We start from the raw sequence: 20,278 nt of genomic DNA, 5'->3' as shown, positions 1-20,278 counted from the left end.
CTATGAGATAATTTCCGTTCACCCCTACGTCCCAAACCCTACGCGTTGCTATCGGTGTCAGCAGTTCAGTCATACTAGCCAGTCCTGTTCCAACCCGGCCAAATGTGTTACGTGTGGCAAGGATGCCCATGAGGGTGCTTGTCCACCTCCATCCCCTCGTTGGATCAACTGTATGGGTGACCTCACTGCTTCCTCTCGAGATTGCCCCATTTTTAAAGACAAACCGCTCATTCAGGAAATCAGAGTGAAGGAAAAGGTGTCTACCTTTGCTGCTCGAAAATTATTCGCCAGTCGAAAGCCCACTGTGCCTCAAACAGGAAAATACAGCACTGTCCTTGCCTCTCCTCAGCCAACAAAGGAGGTGGCCACGCAGACTTGTGATCTCACCTTTAGTGCCACGGTCGTCAGATCGGCCAGCGCAAAGATCGCCCGTTCAACCTCCCCACTTTCGCCTGCTCACTCTATGGTTCACCCTTCATCGGGTTCTGCTAAATCTCAATCCCAAAAGTCAGACACCCGGATTTCGAAAAAAGAGCATACTCTTGAAGAGTTTTTACGTAGCCCAACTTCACAACCATCGGTTTCTCCTTCATCTAAACATCATGTTTCCAAGAAGGCTAATAAGAAACCCAGTTCCTCTCCTTCTCTGCCATGGCGTGTCTCATCTACGGCACCACCTGGCGGTAACCGCCCTCGACCGTCTTCTGTGTCGCCGAGGCACACTGCTGGCGGCCGATCGCTGGTGGCAGGAGCTGCCCCTGAACAACCTATGGATCAGGATCTTCTGCCTTCGGCTGAGTGCCGTTCCACGCTGTCCATCGCAAGCTCTGAGCAGTCGTTGAGTTGACGGCAACCTTGGTCACATTCTTCCATTTTCTGTCCACCCTATGTCCATTATCCACCAGAATATCCGCGGCATTCGAGCCAATCGGGATGAATTGATGATCCTCATATGATCCTACTCGCCGGTCATCTTCTGTCTTCATGAAACAAAGCTGCGTCCCCACGACTGCTTTGTTTTCCCCCATTTTCAGTCAGTCTGATTTGATATCCCCTCTGTTGAAGGCACTCCAGCACATGGAAGACTCATGATTCTTCTCCATGATACTCTCCATTATCACCCAGTCCCCTTAAACACTTCCTTCCAAGCAGTCGCTATCCGTCTTACCCTTTCTGGATACACCTTCTCTCATTGTACTGTATACATTCCATCGTCCACACCAATGGCACGAGCTGATCTCCTTCATCTTCTTGGTCAGCTTCCACCCCCCTATTTGCTGGTTGGGGACTTCAATGCCAACCACGCGCTTTGGGCATCTCCACATCCTTGTCCGCGTGGCTCACTATTGCTAGACGTCTTCCACCAAGCGGATCTAGTTTGCCTCAACACTGGGGACCCTACATTTTAGTCTGCCTCCACGACAAATTTCTCTCATTTGGACCTTTTGGTCGGTACTGTTCTGCTAGCTCGGCGCTTCGAATGGTTCGCCCTTGACGATACACACTCGAGTGACCACTTTCCATGTGTCCTTCGATTGCAACCACAACTGCCATATATGCGCCAGAGACGCTGTAAGTTTGCCCAAGCCGATTGGACACTTTTTCGTCTCTAGCGACATTCGATGACCGTCACTTTCCTAGTGTTGACGATGAGGTCATTCATATTACAGGTGTTATTCTTACAGCTGCGGAACGTTCAATATCTCGCACCTCCGAATTGCCCCGGCACCCCCCAGTTCCTTGGTGGAACGAGGCATGCCGTGACGCAATACGTGAGCGCCGACATGCTCTTCGCGTTTTCAGCCACCATCCTACTTTGGCCAACTGTATCCGCTATAAGCAGTTCCGTGTGCGGTGCAGTCGCGTCATCTGCGATAGCAAGAAGGGACTTCTTTACTAGCTCATTTAACACCTTCACTCCCTCCTCGGAAGTTTGGAGTCGGATTCGACGGTTATCGGGTGCACCTAGTTTCTCCCCGGTCTCTGGGCTCACTGTTGCGCATGATACGTTAGTGGACCCTGTCGCAATTTCTAACTCATTGGGTCAACACTTTGCTGAGATTTCGAGCTCTTCAAATTACCCGCCAGCGTTTCTCCCGAAGAAACGTGCAGTGGAAGTGCGACCTCTTGCTTTCTCCTCTCAAAATCACGAAAGCTACAATACTGTTTTCTCCATGCGGGAACTCCAATATGCACTCTATTCTTCTCGCTCCTCCGCCCCAGGACCAGATGGTATCCATGTCCAAATGTTGCTGCATTTACCAACCCATAGTCTGTGTTACCTCCTTCGCCTTTATAATCGAATTTGGTCTGACAGTACTTTTCCCAGACGATGGCGGGAAGCTATCATCGTTCCTGTTCCGAAACCTGGAAAGGACAAACATCTCCCCTCTAGCTATCGCCCTATTTCTCTCATGAGTAGTGTATGTAAGGTTTTGGAGCGTATGGTGAATTGCCGTTTAGCGTGGTGGCTGGAATCCCGCAGTGTTTTAACACCTGCCCAATGCGGATTCCGAAAGCATCGTTCTGCAGTTGACCATCTTGTTGCTCTCTCCACTTGTATCATGAACAATTTTCTCCGGAAACGCCAAACAGTAGCAATATTTTTTGATCTGGGGAGAGCATACGATACTTGTTGGAGGACAGGCATCCTCCGCACACTGTTCTCTTTGGGCTTTCGAGGTCGGCTGCCCCTTTTTCTTCACGAATTTATGGCAGAGCGCACATTTAGAGTGCAGGTGAACACTACTCTGTCCTGTACTTTCTCCCAAGAAAACGGGGTACCCCAGGGCTCCGTGCTGAGTGTTGTACTGTTTGCCATAGCCATAAATCCAATTATGGATTGTCTCCTTCCTGATGTCTCGGGCTCCCTCTTTGTGGACGATTTTGCAATCTACTACAGCTCTCAATGGACCAGCCTCCTTGAACGACGTCTTCAAGGCTGTCTCGATTGTCTCCAGTCTTGGAGCATCGAAACAGGCTTCCGCTTTTCTCCCAGTAAGACCGTTTGTGTTAATTTTTGGCGTCGTACGGAGTTTCTTCCACCTTCCTTACTTGTAGGACCTGTCAACCTTCCGTTTTCGGACGTCCCTAAATTCTTGGGTCTTATGTTTGACAGAAAATTGTGCTGTTCCTCCCACGTTTCCTATCTTTCGGCTCGCTGTCTGCTATCACTCAACACCCTACGTGTCCTGAATGGTACCTCCTGGGGAGCAGACCGAGTGGTCCTTCTCCACCTCTATCACGTCTTAGTGCGCACGAAATTCGACTATGGAAGCATAGTGTACTCCTCTGCTCGGCTGTCTATTCTTCGGCGTCTCGACTCTATCCAGCACCATGGATTACGTTTAGTGTCTGGAGCTTTTTACACCAGCTCTGTGGAAAGCCTTTATGCTGAGACTGCTGAACCTCCGCTGTCCAATAGGCGAGCTGCCCTTCTGAGTCGTTATGCTAGCCATTTGTGTTCCATGCGTGCTAATCCGGCCCATGACATTTTTTTCGACGCCTCCTTGTATTTAGGGTATGCAGGCTGCCCTTCCTCCCTACTACCACCGGTAGTCCGCTTCTGTCAACTGCTCCATTCTCTTTCCTTCCGCTTTCCTAAAACTTTCTTGACAACTTGGAGTACAGCACCGCCTTGGCTCCGTCCCCGGACCTGCCTGCTCTGTGACCTTTGTCAGTTTCCCAAGGATGGTACCCCTTCACTTGTTTATCGTTGGGCATTTTCTGCTCTATGTGCACAAATGACGGAAGCCACATTTATTTACACTGATGGCTCAAAAACATCGTTTGGTGTAGGGAGTGCCTATATTGTTGGCGACACCCCAAATCGATTTCGGCTTCCCGACCAGTGTTCGGTTTATACTGCGGAGCTTTACGCTGTTCTCCAGGCTGTCCAATACATCCGCCGCCATCAGCGGATACAGTATGTTATCTGTTCAGATTCTCTTAGCTCTATCCTCAGTCTCAAAGCTCTCTACCCTGTCCACCCTCTGGTCCATCGGATTTAGGACTGCCTACGCTTGCAGCACTTGGAGGGCATCTCGGTGGTGTTCCTCTGGCTCCCGGGACACGTTTGTATCTGTGGCAATGAGGCGACGATATAGCGGCCAAGGCTGCAGTCTCTCTTCTTCGGCCAGCTATTCGCACGATTCCCTTCGCCGATCTATCTGTTTTATGTTGTCGTGTTGGTTTTTTATGGCACGCACATTGGTCGACACTTCCCCATAATAAATTGTGGGACGTGAAAGCTCTTCCCTGAGCTTGGACCTCTTCCTCCCGAACCCGTCATCGGGAGGAGGGAATTTTAACTCGACTCCGGATAGGGCACTGTCTTTTTAGCCGTCGACATCTTTTAAGCGGCGATCCTCCCCCACTCTGTCCCCACTGCTCTCAGCTGTGGACGGTAAGACACCTTTTAATTGAGTGCCCCCATTTTACTCCGTTACGTGCCCGTCTACAGCTGTCGCCTGATATATCGTCAATTTTAGCAGATGGCACGCGCTCGGCCGATCGCGTTCTCGAGTTTATTAGTGTCAGTGAGATGACGTCAGTCATTTGAAGCTTTTTTTGGGACAACCAACCCCTTTCTGTAGTGGTTTTTTAAGCTTTCCTTCTGCTTTTAGTTTCTCCAATTTTTTGAGTTTCGTTCCCATTGCTGCTGGTTTCCATTTTCGTTTTTTTCCTTTTTCCTAAGTCACAGACTGGGCACTAATGACCATAGCAGTTTTGCACCCTAAAAAGAGAGAGGGAGGCATACAGATAGTCATTCTGTATGCGGTTGGAACAGGAAAGAAAATGACTAATAGTGAGTGGTACAGGATACTACCCGCCATACCTGCCATACATTGTACATTGGCTTGCGGATCGTGTATGTAGATGTAGATATTGTGGAGAAAATTCACAAAATTGTATTGAATGACCATCAACTGAAGATATGCAAGCTAGCCTATGTTGTATGTATTTCAAGAATTGCTATTCCATTGCATACTGATGGAAAATTTTAATCTGAGAAAGCATGGGTGCTTCATTTACTCGCAGTGGAACAAAAACAGCATTGTGAGGATGTTTCAGTCTTGTGTTCGATGTTCCACAGCAGTGAAGCCCAGTTTTTGCATCAGTTCATAACACTGAATGAAACATGGCAGAGGAGCAGTTGAAACAATCAGCTGGAAGGGGAGGCTGAGCTCTAAAGAAGGCAAAGACATTCCATCTGCAGACAAGGTCAGCGCATCAGGTTTTGTGTGTGTGTGTGTGTGTGTGTGTGTGTGTGTGTGTGTGTGTGTGTGTTTGGTGTTATTTTCATTGATTATCTTCAAAAAGGAGGAGGAGTCAATGGCGAGTATTATGCGAACTTATTGCAGTTTTTGAGTTATGAAATCGAGCAAAAATTGCTTCATTTAGCGAAAAAGAAAGGTACGTTTGATCGTGATCCTGCATCAGTTTACACATCCATTTTTGCCATGACCAAAATCAAAGAGTTAAAAATTCGAATTGCTTCTTCATGCACTCTCTTTGCCAGATGTAGCCTCCTTTGGATATTTTTTGTTTCCAAACTTCAAGAAATGGCTTCCTCGTAAAGGGTGGGCCAAAAATTAAGTGGTGGTGTCTGCAGTTGAAGGCTGTTTTGTGGAGCTCGATGATTCTCACTATAGCACACTATCAGAGCTATTGAACATTGCTATATCGATCTGAAAGGAGACCCTGTAGAGAACTAAAGATGTTGTCTCTCAAAATTTGCATTTTGTTAGGTTGGGTATGGTGGCTGCTCTTTTCCTTTAAAAAAATGTTTCTTTGTCTTAACATTCTCTAGGTAAAAGATGAAATCTTTACGAATGATCTAGATGTAGTCGTATGGAACTTGACTGTTTCGAAAGTCCCTTACCTCCATGTAATAATTTTCAGAAACGAAAAAACAACTGTCACTCAGTTGTTATATATGTTTTATTGTTTTATGTATTTATTACAATTTTCTTTTATATTTTGGACTTATATTTACACTTCCCATAAATCACACCACAATATTTTTGTTTAAAATGAATATTGTCTTTAAATGTAACAGGTTTCGGAACTATTATCTGGGCGTAAGTTTCTGCAAATGTTTTGGCATTAAAATGATGGGTACACATGAAAAATAAGAAAAGAAAGAATAACAGTGCATACCTACTAATTAATATTTTTTGAACAATTGTTAACTTTGTATTAAAATAGCATATCATTATGAATCACTACTTTTTAAATCAAATACTTATCTGTTCTTAGCCTCATCAGGTAAATCTGACATCAGATTCTTCATCCAGTTCAGCTCCAGACTGCTGTTTGAAGACATCCTTGTAGAATGAAAGTTCATCAATGTCCATCCAACCTGGTCCATAGTGGTTCAGTAAAAGGACTGTTGCACATTAACTTTTTTTTTGTCATGAAACTTTCATTTATATTTGCTGATTTTTACTTCCTTTCTGCAGATACTATTACCACATCTGATATCAGTGTTATAGCTTTGTTCCCATTGAGTAGTAATAGTGCTCTGATCTTTCTTCAAATAATGTACTTTTTGAAAGCTTAAACTGAAAGTGCCATGCAGAGGGAGGTTTCATGGCATCTTTAAGAGATGTCTTCCAGTCAACAACATGTACATCTGATCAAAGTTTGTAGAGTATCCGTAAGTTTCTGACAATGCCATAGTAGTTACTGGGGTTCAAGATAGAGCTCTTTGAAAGTAATTCCTTTTCAGTCGGACCAAATATGTGATCAGCAGTGATATATGAATGGCTGACAACTGAAAAAATAAGGTTGACAGGTTTAATGTTTTGTGGACAGTTCTGCATATGTCAATTATAACTTGAATTTTATTTTGCGCTCCATAACCATAGGCTAGTAGTTTTAGTGTATGTGTATTTTTTAGATTTTTATTGCACAGTCTATGAAAAATTGAGGCTGCATTTTGACATGAACCTTGTTAGAATTCATTTTCTAACCATGTATAGCAAACTCAACGTCCTGCTCTGGGACCAAGAGAGCTTCATCTGTCGCAGGAGATCCAAATCTAATATTGTAATAATTGTCAAATGCATTTTGTATAATTTGGAAATTGAAAGGTCTCTATGTGAATATTGTCTGTGAATATTTTTCCTCTGACAGTAATGTTTCTCAGTAGGTTTTAATGATTTCAGTAACATCTTTCACAGACCACTTCCTATCACCATAAGTGTGAGATTTTGTCACCACCTCTTCTGTCCTTAGGAGTTACTCCAGTCTCCGGAAACTGTTTACACAGATTCTGAACACGATATTGTGTTTAGTGAATACTTTTTTACAGACACTGTGTCACTGAAGCCTCCCATTATGTAGCTTTGGTATGTTGTATTTAGTCTTTCTAATGACCTTCTCCACTTTACTGATTGTGTACTTAAGAAAGAAATCATTCAGGGCCTGTCAGGTGTTGCATGAACTTCTATATCTTGCATGGAAAGTTGCTCACATGCTTCCATGAGGGCGTTGTTGGAAATCCCTTGCTGGAATGTATGGTGATGTAAATGCAATGGGCATTAGATACTACACATTTACTTGGCTATAAGAATGTTATTTGAAAAAGCAAGCAGAAGTATATTATAAATGAAAATAATAAATAGCTTACCTCATTTTCTTTTCAACATTTTTGCCCAATGTTTCTTCATCGAAAATAATAAATAGCTTACCTCATTTTCTTTTCAACATTTTTGCCCAACGTTTCTTCATCTGCCGCTTTTGCACAATTCCACTACAGGAGCTTGTGCAATAAAATGGCTGGAAAATACTAAGACTTACTTATCCATGATTTATGTAGTGTACTTCTTAAAATGAGGCCTACAATGTGTTACGTTCAGCTAAGTGACCAGCTGTTACTCAATAATGAGTATTTATGCCAAGATCCAACTTAACAGATATACCAATATGAAAAATATAAAATACAGAAAAATAAACGAAATAGTTGCATTAATCACACAAGAGAAGTTAGTGTAATGTTTAAAATGTATTCTAAAAACAATTTGACAAGTGCACTGAAGTAACGGGTTTTAGAAATACATCTTTTTTCAGATCATTAAATGTGAACTCATTATAACGCTTTTTAGATCCTGTTTTGTTGTCTGGATTTATCGTCTACTGGAACTGTGACCATCATGGATATAACAGTGTCTGTAACTTCAGACAACTTTGCAGTTACTTTTATAACAGAAATAGCAGATTCTGGAACTAGTATTATGTTCTAAACTGTGCAGCTCAAAACATGCTCTTTTGACATATAAAACAGTTATTATTGGGGGGCGGCAAATTAACAGGTTTTGAAAATCAGTGACTCATTTGAAAAATATATATCTTTCTTTTCTACAGAGTGCAGATGCAGTGGAACTGGCATTAAATCTTCATGGAACATCACTCAAAGACAGGCCACTACGTGTATCAAGAGTCATTCGAAAGAAGAAATTTGGAGTTAATAACCACAGTAACAAAATGAACAGTCATTCTGCCAGAAAATCTGGACAAAATCCTCATTTCAAAGATATTGTCAGAATGAAAGCTGCAAAGAGGAAGGAGCATAGCAGTAAAGAAAGTAACATTCCAGACAGAAAATTTTCTGAACATACATCAGATAAAACAGTGAAACCAAAACAGAAAAGGTTGCCTTTCCAAGGGCAAAAGAGTCTTGATAGGAAGCAGAAGAAAGTAAGTTTACCTGTTTTTGTGTGGTTGTAAAACGTACAGCTGCTATACTAAAATTCAGATCTTCACATCAATTTTTTATGTTAGATTTATTGCTGATGTGGTGGTACTTAAAGAAGCAGGTAAATGTAATCTGTAATACTTATTGTCTTACATTTTCTACTTTACCTTTCTCCTGTGTCTGATACCAAAGTCAAATAGGTATTATATATAATTACATAGGTTCCAGTTACATTCATACATGTTGTTTTTCTTAAAGTTATTCATATTAAACATCATTGTCACAGATGAATACCCTTTAGAAAATTCAATTCTCTTTGTGCCCCATTGAATTTACTTAGTTGCCCCATCAGTAAACAAATTTACAGTACAGTGGGAATATGGGTAAAACTACCATTAATTAGTATTTCAGTATTAGGAAAAAGAATAATTGCTACTCAACATATAGCAGCTGAGTCGCAGATAGGCACAATAAAAAGACTGTCAAACAGAACGCTTTTGGCCAAAAAGTCCTTCATCAAAATTGGACACCACACACATGCACTCTCACCTGCAGTTGCAGTTCACACACACGACTACAGTCTCTGGGTGCCGAGGCCAGAGACATTAGTCATGTGCGTGCGTGCATGCGTGCGTTGTCATATTCCAATGAATGCCTTTTCAGGCGAAAGCTTATGTTTGACAGTCTTTTGTTGTGCCTATCTGCAACTCAGCACCTCTGCTATATGGTGAGTTGCAGTCTATCCTTTCCATAATATTGTCATTGTTCTATCCTGGATGTTAGATTGTGTAATTAGTATTTCAAATTTGTTTAGGTTGTAGATCTCATTATGCAGTACACAAATAACTATGAAATGCAGCAAGTACCAGTACATAATGGACTAAAAAATTCTTAAATTGTTAATATTAATTCTTCCATGCTGATAAAAATGGGAAGGTGGGATATTTAGTGAAATGTACGTAAAGACCAACTGAGGTGGCGTAGTGGTTAAGAATTTATGTTTAGAAGGAATGGGCTGCAAATTCCCGCCGTTGGAGGCTCAGCATTTATTTGCTAGGTACTGGCTTGGCGACTCCAGGGCTCCTGGTAAGCACCACCAGTCCTCTGTCATTGTAAGCTCTGGGTATGTTTCAACAAGCACCATTCAGTGCAAAGGGGGGCTCAGTATGAGTGGATCATTGTACTCCAGGCTGCTGTTGGAACCAAGATGGAATCCTCGGAATTTTCTCCCCCTCATCCCAGTGGAATGGGTGGATCACTCGTAACTATTAACACCAAATCTAACAAGAGGACTCCTGAAAGACACATCTTAATACATTCAGAAAGGCTTAAGAAGCTACATAGGTACATTAAAATCTGTCAAGTGATTGCACAATGGGACGTGATTGGCCAAAACCTCTAGTTTCTAACAGGCAATGAACCTGCAGAAAGTGAAAAGCCTTGGAGAATATACCACTGAAACTGAGCTGCACACAAACTTGACCACACCAAAGGAATCTGGTGAATATTCCCAAAGAAGAACTGAAAGCTGAATGGACCCAAGAAGGCAGTGTTGATCTGCAAGATATCATGAAAATGGTGAATGGCGTTCTTGTCAAATTGCTCTTCCCCCCCCCCCCCCCCCCCCAATAGCATGAAACTTCCAGAGCACGTCAAGGCAGGTTACCTTCGCCTCAATGTGTGGCCTTATGCCTCCCAACCCAATGTGCTGTTTTAAATGCCAGCACTTAGAGCACACTACTCTCAGGTATCATGGAGAAGCCACTTGTGGCAAATATGATAAGGAAGCCTACAAAGGAGTCATTTATCTCCTATAAATGTGTAAACTTCTCTGGGGCTCACTGTATTTGGATTAGGGATTGCAGTGTCTGCTTTCAGGGAAGGAAGATACACGAGATGAAAACAACAAAGCACATCCCATACGGTGAGCCCAAAAAATCTATAAGGTCACGCAACCGTCTGCCCCCCTCCCCCCTGTCACAGGCTACCTCCTCTGCTAAAGTTCTTCAACAGTGAGTTCAGAAGACCGATAGCACTCAAATGGAGGTTGCTAGTTCCAGCAGTAATACATGTGTTTGTCAAAGCACTTGGGCCACTGCAGTTATTTTGAAACCTATAACACTTTCATCACTGTGACAGAAAAATCAGGAAAAGCCATAGTTGCCGATGTGGCAGAGCCCCTGCCCCTCGAAAGGTTCAGTCTGGCCCACTATCCATCATGCCCACTACCACAACCACAGTTGTGGATCTGGAGCCTGCCCAGGCTAAAAAATTAAACACAGTGTCGACCACTATGTCGGGAAGTAAACTGCTGGATATCATCATCATCATTATCCTCCTCCTCCTCCTCCTCCTCCTCCTCTCTGATGTCTCTCTTGATTCTTCTTCTTCAGAGGAAATGGTCTTGGTTTTGGCCTGGGACACTCTGCACAAGACTGAGCCTCCACCTATCAGGGGCTCCCTTCCCCCATGGAAACAAAGGTTGAAAGAGCTATCCCCATGATAAATGGCCCCCATACTACAGTGGAACATTAATAGTTTCAGGACATGTATGAACTAAAACTCCTGTGCTTGTGTTTTTGAGGAAATGCATTTTAAAATGTCTGACGCCCCTTTACTATTGGGCTATATACTCCACTGTGAGGATGACATGACTGGGAAAAGCATGAAGGGAGGTGTCACTGTGTTATTTAGTAATGTAAACCAAGTCCTGCCCCCCCCTGCCTACTGACCTGCAAGTGGTTGCAGTTGAAATTAATGTGTGTTAGACAATCACTGTTTGCTAGCTGCATTTATTTCAGCAAATGCGATAGACTCTTGAGGCTGTAACAGATCTTATAGAATGCCCCCCCCCCCCCCCACACCTCCCCCATTATTTCTCCTACTGGGAGACTTCAGTGCCTTTCGTATATTGTGGGGCTCAACCCCTGGGGCTAGGTTCTGGAGAGCCACATGCTGTTTCATGAACTGTGCCTCCTCAACAAAGGCTTTACCACTCATTTCAGTGCTGGTGCTGGTGCTGGTTAGTCCACAGCTGTTGAACTCTCTTCTCTCCCACCCTCGTGGACTTCGTTCAGTGGCAAGTCACTGATGACCTTCATTCCAGTGACCAGCTCTCCCTGAAAAGACACAGCCAAGATGGATGATCATCAGAGCTGTCTAGACACTGTTCAGCCAGCTGACTGTGTTTGAGCACAACAACAGTGTCCAGAGTGGGTGAGCCACAGTGGACGAGTGATCCATTATGCCACTGATGTCTCCATCCAGAAGTCCTCCAGTCATTTTTGGAGGCAACCTGTCTCTAGGTGGATGGATGTGTATTGGTCAGTAGTTCGGGTTGGGCATGTAGTTCTGTGATGGTTCAAGTGCCGCCCAACAGCAGAAAACCTCAGTCTTCCAAGTTGATAGGGCCAGGGCTTGACGCCTCATCCAGGAGAACAAGGAAAGATCATGGCAAGTGTCCCTGGATTCTGTTCCTCTTGTTCTACGTAAACATAGAATCCATCAGGATGCTTTCCCATAAACACAGCTGTTTGCCAATAGCAGCAGTCCTGAAAGAAGGTGTCTCCACGCAATGCTTTGAGATATTGCCCAGGCGATGGCAGAGCATTATGCAGCGACAGGCCGTAAACACGCACTATCAGAATGCGACAAACAGTGCATGACACAGTACAGTAATGCATTTTCAGCTTTGAGTGACGTAAACACCTATAACAAAGAAAACTGCGCTTATCAGATCAAAGAAAAATAAGCAATCAATTCAAACCAGACGAAGCACGTGAAAAAGGAAGCGTACCTGTATAAATATGGACGGAGCGCCTGACGCATAGCAATGGCTACCTGGTAAAGCTCAACTGCTAAGCTTACGACTAGAACCAAACTACTGTAGGTGTATCGTCATTCATTCGACCTAAATTGTCTCTCATATTACAATGGACCAACTTTGTTTCGATTTGGAGATGCGGCCTAACACTTTTCTCTCCCCTTGAATTTCTAGTCTCAAATTTCAGGTGCGGCTTAGATTTGGGAAATTTTTTTTCCCTTGATTTTGAGTCTCATTTTTCAGGTGCGGCTTAGATTCGAGTGCGGCTTAGATTCGAGTAAATACGGTACTTAATAAAGGTCAGAATCATACCATGCAGACAAAAAACTGTTGGTGCCTTATAGACCTAGTTAGAAGACATTGTGGAACGTCTTTCTAAATTTTGCAAGGTATTTCTACTATGAAACATACTACTATGCTATAACTGTATACTTAAAATTTTAAAAATATATGGTGAAAGAAAGGAGCCATGTGATATTCCAGTACAGCAGTTGAGGGCAGCTGCTTCAGTAACTCCCCCCCCCCCCCCCTCCACACACACACACACACACACACACACACACACACACACACACACACACACACACACACACACACACACACACACACACCATGAGAATCTGAATTTATCTGTTGCTGGTGGCAGTCACTTTTACTGTGCCAGAGCTAGTGTATAAATTTTGGAATTTCAGTCTTAAATTTTTATAGTGTAGTGCTTTGTTATAAATAGTGCTATTTGTCATCAATAACTTTACTATATCTTTTTTCTTTTTTACAGAAACAGAAAATAAATAAAACTGAACAGAAGAAAAAGATTATAGCCCTGAAATTGAAGCATAAGGCCAAATCTGCAAATGAGAAGACCAAGAAAATAAAACATTCTGTTTAGTAGTGTAGTTTTGTGTATGTAATGTATAATACTGAATAAAGTTATGCTACTGTCCGAAAAAGTTTTATGTGTGACCTTTGTAGTTTACAATTGAAAATATAACATGGAAGCCTCTGCACCTTCATTGACTAAGCAAAATATCATAGAGCAACTTTATTTAGATCGTGAGTTTTGGCATTTCTGATCCTGTCTTTCCCGACAGGGGGCGGGCTCTTTGGCTTCCACGGGCCACCAGCATGTGCAATGTTTCTCTTACATGCTGCATGTATATCCTCTTGCTATTGTTTTTCCCTCCCTGGGCAACATGTCTGGGATGTTTTCGGAATTGTGTTCTGTCTATTCAGAAGCTGGTATCAGAACAGTCTCTCCAGTGTTTTTCTTTCTTCATTCAACATCTATCCTTCCTAGGCTTCGGCATTTGAGGGTGCGCTTTTCTTTCTTTCTCCATGTGCATTCCAAAGGCCAGCACACACGTCTAACGTGTAACAGGTGACAGGGTAACGCATAGTTCCCAGCCCCAGATTGACATGAATGGTTTTCGTGTACCCCCTGGTACAGGCCAGGGTGCTGATGACCGTGATGTCGCGTATCCCCCTCAACCCAACTCATCATGGTACAGGCCAGGTCCATGAAGGGAGTGATAGCCTGAGCTGTTACCTTCCGAAATCACCTAAGGTGGGTGCGTGCCCTTCTGAATGAACCCCCCCCCCCTCCCCAGCTGGAAGGAGGGCGCTATTGGAGACGCTGGCAATCTGGGGGATTTCCAAGCAATGAGATAATCATCTTCAGTCAGTGACTACTGAACATAAACAGAATGAGGCTAACAATTCAAAGACATTCCCAGCTGCACCACAGTTCCTCGTGGTTTCACGTACTGAAGGAGGTCAGTCCTTTGCTACTGCAAGTCCGTTTATTATTCAGGAAGGTGTTGATGCAATTGCTGGCCCTGTGAAATCTTGCTCTCGTTTATGCAATGACACTTTGCATTTGGAGACTAATTCTGATTATCAAGCACAAAATCTGTTTGCAGCTTTGCCCCTCCATGGCTATCCTGTTTGTGTTGAGGTCCATCGAATGCTGAATTCTTCCCATGGTGTTATCTGCACTAGGCTGCTCGATGGTCTGACATGCAGAAATCCAAACGTATGTCTCTGATCAGGGTGTCATTGCAGTCCATTGGCTGATGAAGAATGTAGATGCCTCCTTAGTGCCCCCACACACACTCTTTTTCTCACTCTTGATGGAGTGCTGCTTCTGTAAAAGATCAAAGCAGGTTATGACGTTACCGCAGTGTGGCCATATATTTCAACCTGATGTGCTGCTACCAGTGTCATCGTTACAACCGCACTCGAATGGCCATGTGTGGACACCTGGCCAAATGTGTAATCTGTGGTAGGGATGCACTCGAGGGCAATTGTCCGTCTCCTTCTCCCCCCTGTATCAACTGCAATGGAGACCATGCCGCTGCCTCTTGAGATTGTCCTGTGTATCTTGATGAGGGTTCTGCCCAGGAGATCTGGGTGAAGGAAAAAGTGCTTTACCCAGTTGGTGGCTAGTCAGAAACCCTGCATTCTACTATCCAGTACTTACAATACTGTTCTTGTTGTTTCTCACTTCACAAAGGGCATAGTCACGTAGACACGACCTCAAATTCAGCACTGCGGTGTCATGGTAGCATCCCAGTCTCCTCCTCCAGCTGTGAAACTTTTCATCTCAAAGGATGAAGCCACCTGCTACATGACTAGCAGGCCAGAAAGAACATAATGAATACTTATGTGAAGACTTTCTGCGTCCCTCCAGCCAGCAAAAGTCACAGTCTTCCATCTGCCAGCTGCAAAGGCTCCAAGAAATCGAACAAAGGTAATCTCTTTCACCAACTTAGAGATCCTCTTCAATAATTGTGTCACCACGTGATACCCATGCCCAGCTGACCTCTGTGGTGTCTGTGTGTACTGACAAGCATTTTTCTGACCTGAGCTCTGCAGAAGGTGAATGCTGATGGCTCTGCAGATTTCATGGCAGTATCCTCCAGCCTCAGTGCCCTGTAGCAGTTAGAAGGCAGGCACTCAGCAGGTGCCAAGGTGTGACACTCCTTCATCCCCCCTCCTCCCCTCTTTGTAATGACTACCAATGGAAGGTTTGTGTCCTTCAATTCAACATAAAGGACTTAGGGCTGCTCTTAGAATTTCAATGTCTGCTTGTCCACTGCCTCCAGGAAACAAAATTGTGTTGTCACAACCGCTTTGAGCTGCTGCATTTCATACCGATCTGCATTCACCTCACTCAGGATGGCATTCCATCTGGTGGGGGAATTGTGCTGCTCATCAGGAATGACATTCATAGTCAACCCATCTCCCTGGGTACTCAGCCTCTAGCTGTTACAGTCCACGTTTTCCTTCCACACCTGGCTTTTTCCCTTTGTGCTATTTACATCCATCTATCATCCGATGTCACCAGAGCAAACTTCTTCCCGCTTATTGGGCAACTCCCTCACCTCCTTTTGCTGCATGGTGACTTTAATGTGCACCATCCCCTTCGGAGTTCTCCCAGAATGTGTCAGAGAGGTGCCCTCTTGGCTCACCTTCTCTGTGCACAGGAACAACCATATTGCTTTCAGGCTCCATGCACACCTGTTATCATTTGAATGTTTTGTTCTGCACTGCCCAGCTTGCCCATCATCTCAAGTGGTCCACTCTCTCTGACATGTACTCAAGCAACTATTTCCCATGAGCTATCCATCTACTGATTTCCATCTACCGATTCCTACCCCACCTGCACGCACACGCAAACGGAAGCTTTCTAAGGCCAGCTGGAGGCTTTACTCCTCCCCTGCGACCTTCAACGAACCCCATTTCCCAAGTTGTGGTGACAAGACTTACAAATGTTACTCTTACTGCTGCAGAATGTTCCATTCCTCGCTGTTCTTCTGTGCTGCACTGTGCTCTTGGTGGGCTGAGGCGTGCTGCAATGCAATTTTGCGTTCAGAGACATGCTCTCCGCATTTTTGATAGTAATCCTACAAATGACAAACTGCATTAGTTACAAACAGTTGGATGCTCAGTGTTGTCGCATTCTTCATGATAGCAAAAAAGCTAGTTCTTTTAACAGTTCCACTCCCTCTTTCGTCATGTGGGTCAACCTTCGATCAGGATCTATTCCCCAATTTCCGGCCTGAGAGTAACAGGTGATGTCATGGTGGACCCTATTGCCATCTCCAACATCTTAGGCCACTATTTTGATGAGATTTCGAGCTCCTCCCAGTATCATCCTCCCTTCCTTCATCGGAAATGAGTGGAGGATACCCTTCTCTTCTTAGAATATTGAGTGCTACAATGTTGTCTTTACTCTGAGGGAGCTAGCTTGTGCTCTTGCTTCATCCCGATTCTCTGCCCCAGGGCTGGATGATGTTCACGTACAGATGTTACAGAACCTTTGTCCTGCGGGCAACCATTTCTTCTTTCATATAGACAACCACATCTGGGTGGAAGGCACATTCCCATGTGTTGGTGTGAACCCACTGTCATACCCATACCAAGGCCTGGTAAGGACAAACACCTTCCTTTTAGTTATTACCCCATTTCTCCCACCAGCTATGTTTGCAAGGTGATGAAACATATGATTCATGCCCAGCTGGCAGTCTCGCAGTTTACTAAGAACTGCACAGTGTGGATTTAGAGTGCACTGTTCTGCAATTGACCATCTCGTCACTTCGTCAACTCATGTCATAAATGGTTTTCTGTGAAAATACCAGGCTGTGGCCACTTTTTTCAATTTGGAGAAAGCCTACGATATCTGCTGGAGGACTGATATCCTCTCTATCCTCTTCACTTGGAGCTTCCATGGTGGCATGCCTGATTTCCTTCAGGAATTTGTAAAAGACAATTTTCAAGGTACATGTGGATTCTGCTTGTCAAACACCTTCATGTTGGAAAACGGTGTGCCTCGGGGTTCTGTCCTGAGTGTCGTCCTCTTTGTTATTGCCATTAACCCTGTTACGGCATGTCTCCTGCTGGGCATCTCCAGCTCCCTTTTCGTTGACGATTTTGCCATCTATAGCACTTCTCCATGGACTTGTCTCCTTGAGTGGCGTCCTCAGTGATGTCTCTATCGTCTTCTAGTCATGGAGCATAGTCAATGGCTTTCACTTTTCCACTGACAAAGTTTGTTTGAATTTATGGCATCACAGTTGGTTTCTTCCATCGTCTTTGCATCTTGGACCTATTGCTCTTTCGTTCGTTGGAACTATGATAGGAATCTTCCCGGGTCCTCTAAGAGTTTTACCCGATCGACTATATGCAGTTCATCAGTGCCCTGTGTGTCCTCAGCAATACTCCCTGGGAGTGAATCGGACCACCCTCCTTTGTACCGGTCCCTTGTCCGTTCTAAACTAGACTATGGGTGTTTCCCATATGCAGGCAGCTACATTGTCTGTCCATCTTACATGTGGTCTCAATACGATCCATCATTGTGACATCCGTTTGGCCACTGGTGCCTTTTACAATAGCCTGGTTGAGAAGTCTATGCAGAAGCTGCTGAACTACCGCTGTCGTACTGCTGTGACTTCCTCCTCAGCAGGTACGCATGCAATTTGTATGCCGTGCGTGGCCACCTTCCTATGCTTCCTCCTTTCAGTGAATCTTTCGATCACCAGTAGGGGGCGTGTCCTTTTCCTCTGTTACCTCATGGAGTTCGCTTTTGGTTCTTGCTTCAGCAGCTTAACATCAAGCTACCTATCACTTTCCCAATGGGTGTGAACCTTCACCATCCTGGCTTCACACAGCGGCCCATGTTCATCTTGGACTTATTGGCTTCCTAAGGAAACTGCTCCATATTTGATCTATCACTGTAAGTTTCTCGACCTTTGCACGGAAAGTAGTGATAGTACCTTTGTGTACACTAATGGCTCTTGGACTGACCACACTGTTTGGCATGCCTTTGTCATTGGCACCGACGATTTTCAGTAAAGCTGGTGAGTACAGCAGAGCTCTTAGCCTTGTATCAGGCCATGCATTACGTCAGCAACACAAGTTTTTCAATTGTGTTATTTCAGGGTGATCCGGGAAAAACCCGGGAATTTTTTAGAATTCCGGGAATTTTTCGTTGTTTTAGTTTTCAGTTAAATTTTTGTAATTTTGACTGGTAAGAACCGATACTCTAACAAAGGATATTACTGTATCCCGCTACTGCAGAATAATACTACAGCATTAAAACATGAACGAGAGAAAAAAACGAAAATAAAACTTAATTTGCAAAGGAAAGACGCCATATAAAAGAAGACAGTGCACGTACAAGCGTCTGCCAACAGCAAAATGTGTCATAGGCTTTAGGAAGACTATGCAATGTTTCATAACAACAATTTCCTCTGATGAGCGTGAAGTCACAACTGTTTACATTAGATTCTTCTCCCGCTGCTGGCTACAGAAATGTGGCTGTTGGCTGTGTAAGCGGCAGTAGCAGCAACCAGCCACATGGGGTACCCGGAAAAATATTACTGGCGCGTCCAAGCTGCTAGATTCACGCGTGCGCTGCAGGCCCGGATCTGGGAGGGGCAAACCGGGGTATCTGAACCGGTTGGAAATTTCAGAGGCAAGTGGCAAATTCATATTCTTGAGGGGAAAAAACCTTGTTTCATAAAGCACCTAGCATCCAGTGCACATCGGTCTATCGATTATTCATCTAATTTTGAAACGCACCCCTGCTGGTTTTTGGACATTTTTGAACGCCTGCTAAGTTGATTTCTGAATGAATTAAAAGTTGATTTTGGAATGCGTGCCTAGTGTACGTGATGTCTGCCAGGGGAGTCTTCGTCGAATCTAGAGATGAACTTTCCTGCAGACAAAACGGGACGGGACGATACGAGCTGAGCGGAATAAAGCCGAACCGGTGAATGCCAGCTGCTGCTTGTTTATGTGGTTGATTCGGTTTGCAAATGTTTAGCGTTGTTATAATTACTATCGAAATCCATACATTCAGACTACCAGAGTGGAAATAAACGACTAACAGGTAAGAAAGATTATGTATTGTCTTCTTGGAGTATCCAAGAAAGTGAAATTCTGACACAAAATATTTGGCCAGATCGCTACATTAGGGCCAGTTGTAGTCTCCAGCTAGCAGCTGCTTAAGTTCCATTCTGGGAGTTGCGCGGAAAACGCGTTGTACGATCACGCCTGACCAGAGAATAATCGCTGGATAATTAAACCGGTGATTGTGGCAGGGTTAGTAAAGTTAACCGGAGAAAGAATTTTGACAGTGATAGGAATAGTTTCAGAATTAGTGATAAGATTGTTTATTAGAACGAGGAAGGAGAAGAAACGGGGACATCACACAAATTATGGAAGAATATGATGATTCCAAATTTATACTACTTTTCGGCCTAGTGCATAACATACTATTTCCTAACATGAAGCTTTTTGACTGTAGTAGACCAAATAGTATTTCGTATTGGTACTTCGTGAATTACATTGTCGTACTATAAAAATTATCATTATTGCCAGAACAGTCGAGCTTATTTGGTGTGTGTTACAATTGCTGTAATATTAGAAAGGCCTATTTTGTTTTATCCAGCATACAGTGACAAAATAGACGTAATCAGATCGAGAAACCACACCAGTGGGTACTATTTGTATTAACAGCTTTTTCAGTATTAGACGACGACATTTCGATTTTTCGTGTAGCAAAACGTTTGACGAACTTTGATAAGGTAATAGTTCTTTCTTTAGAGAGAAAAATCGCTAGGACCTAAGGATTGAAGAAATGTGTACTGTCTTGCCTGTCTCTTGGCTTTACTGGTTTTATGTATCCTATATTTAATTTTATGTCACACAGAAAAGCAAGTATTAGCTAATGGGCAATAGAGAGTCCAGAT

The 20,278-nt window shown here is 43.8% G+C and overlaps 1 protein-coding gene across 2 annotated transcripts in view; it reads left to right on the top strand.

The window, feature by feature from the left end:
* The window catches only part of LOC126252913 (RNA-binding protein 34-like), a 96,069-nt gene extending 82,595 nt beyond the window's left edge, over positions 1–13,474 (top strand). For both annotated transcript variants that reach the window (XM_049953898.1, XM_049953899.1), the window contains exons 5-6: positions 8,371–8,703; positions 13,303–13,474. In XM_049953898.1, the coding sequence (XP_049809855.1) occupies positions 8,371–8,703; positions 13,303–13,413 (444 nt within the window). In that variant the 3' untranslated portion in view covers positions 13,414–13,474. The remainder of the gene's footprint in view (positions 1–8,370; positions 8,704–13,302) is intronic.
* Positions 13,475–20,278: the final 6,804 nt, after the last annotated feature.

Source organism: Schistocerca nitens, chromosome 4 (genome assembly GCF_023898315.1).
Source record: "Schistocerca nitens isolate TAMUIC-IGC-003100 chromosome 4, iqSchNite1.1, whole genome shotgun sequence".
Lineage (NCBI taxonomy): Eukaryota > Metazoa > Arthropoda > Insecta > Orthoptera > Acrididae > Schistocerca > Schistocerca nitens.
This window is presented reverse-complemented; position numbering and strand designations above follow the sequence as displayed.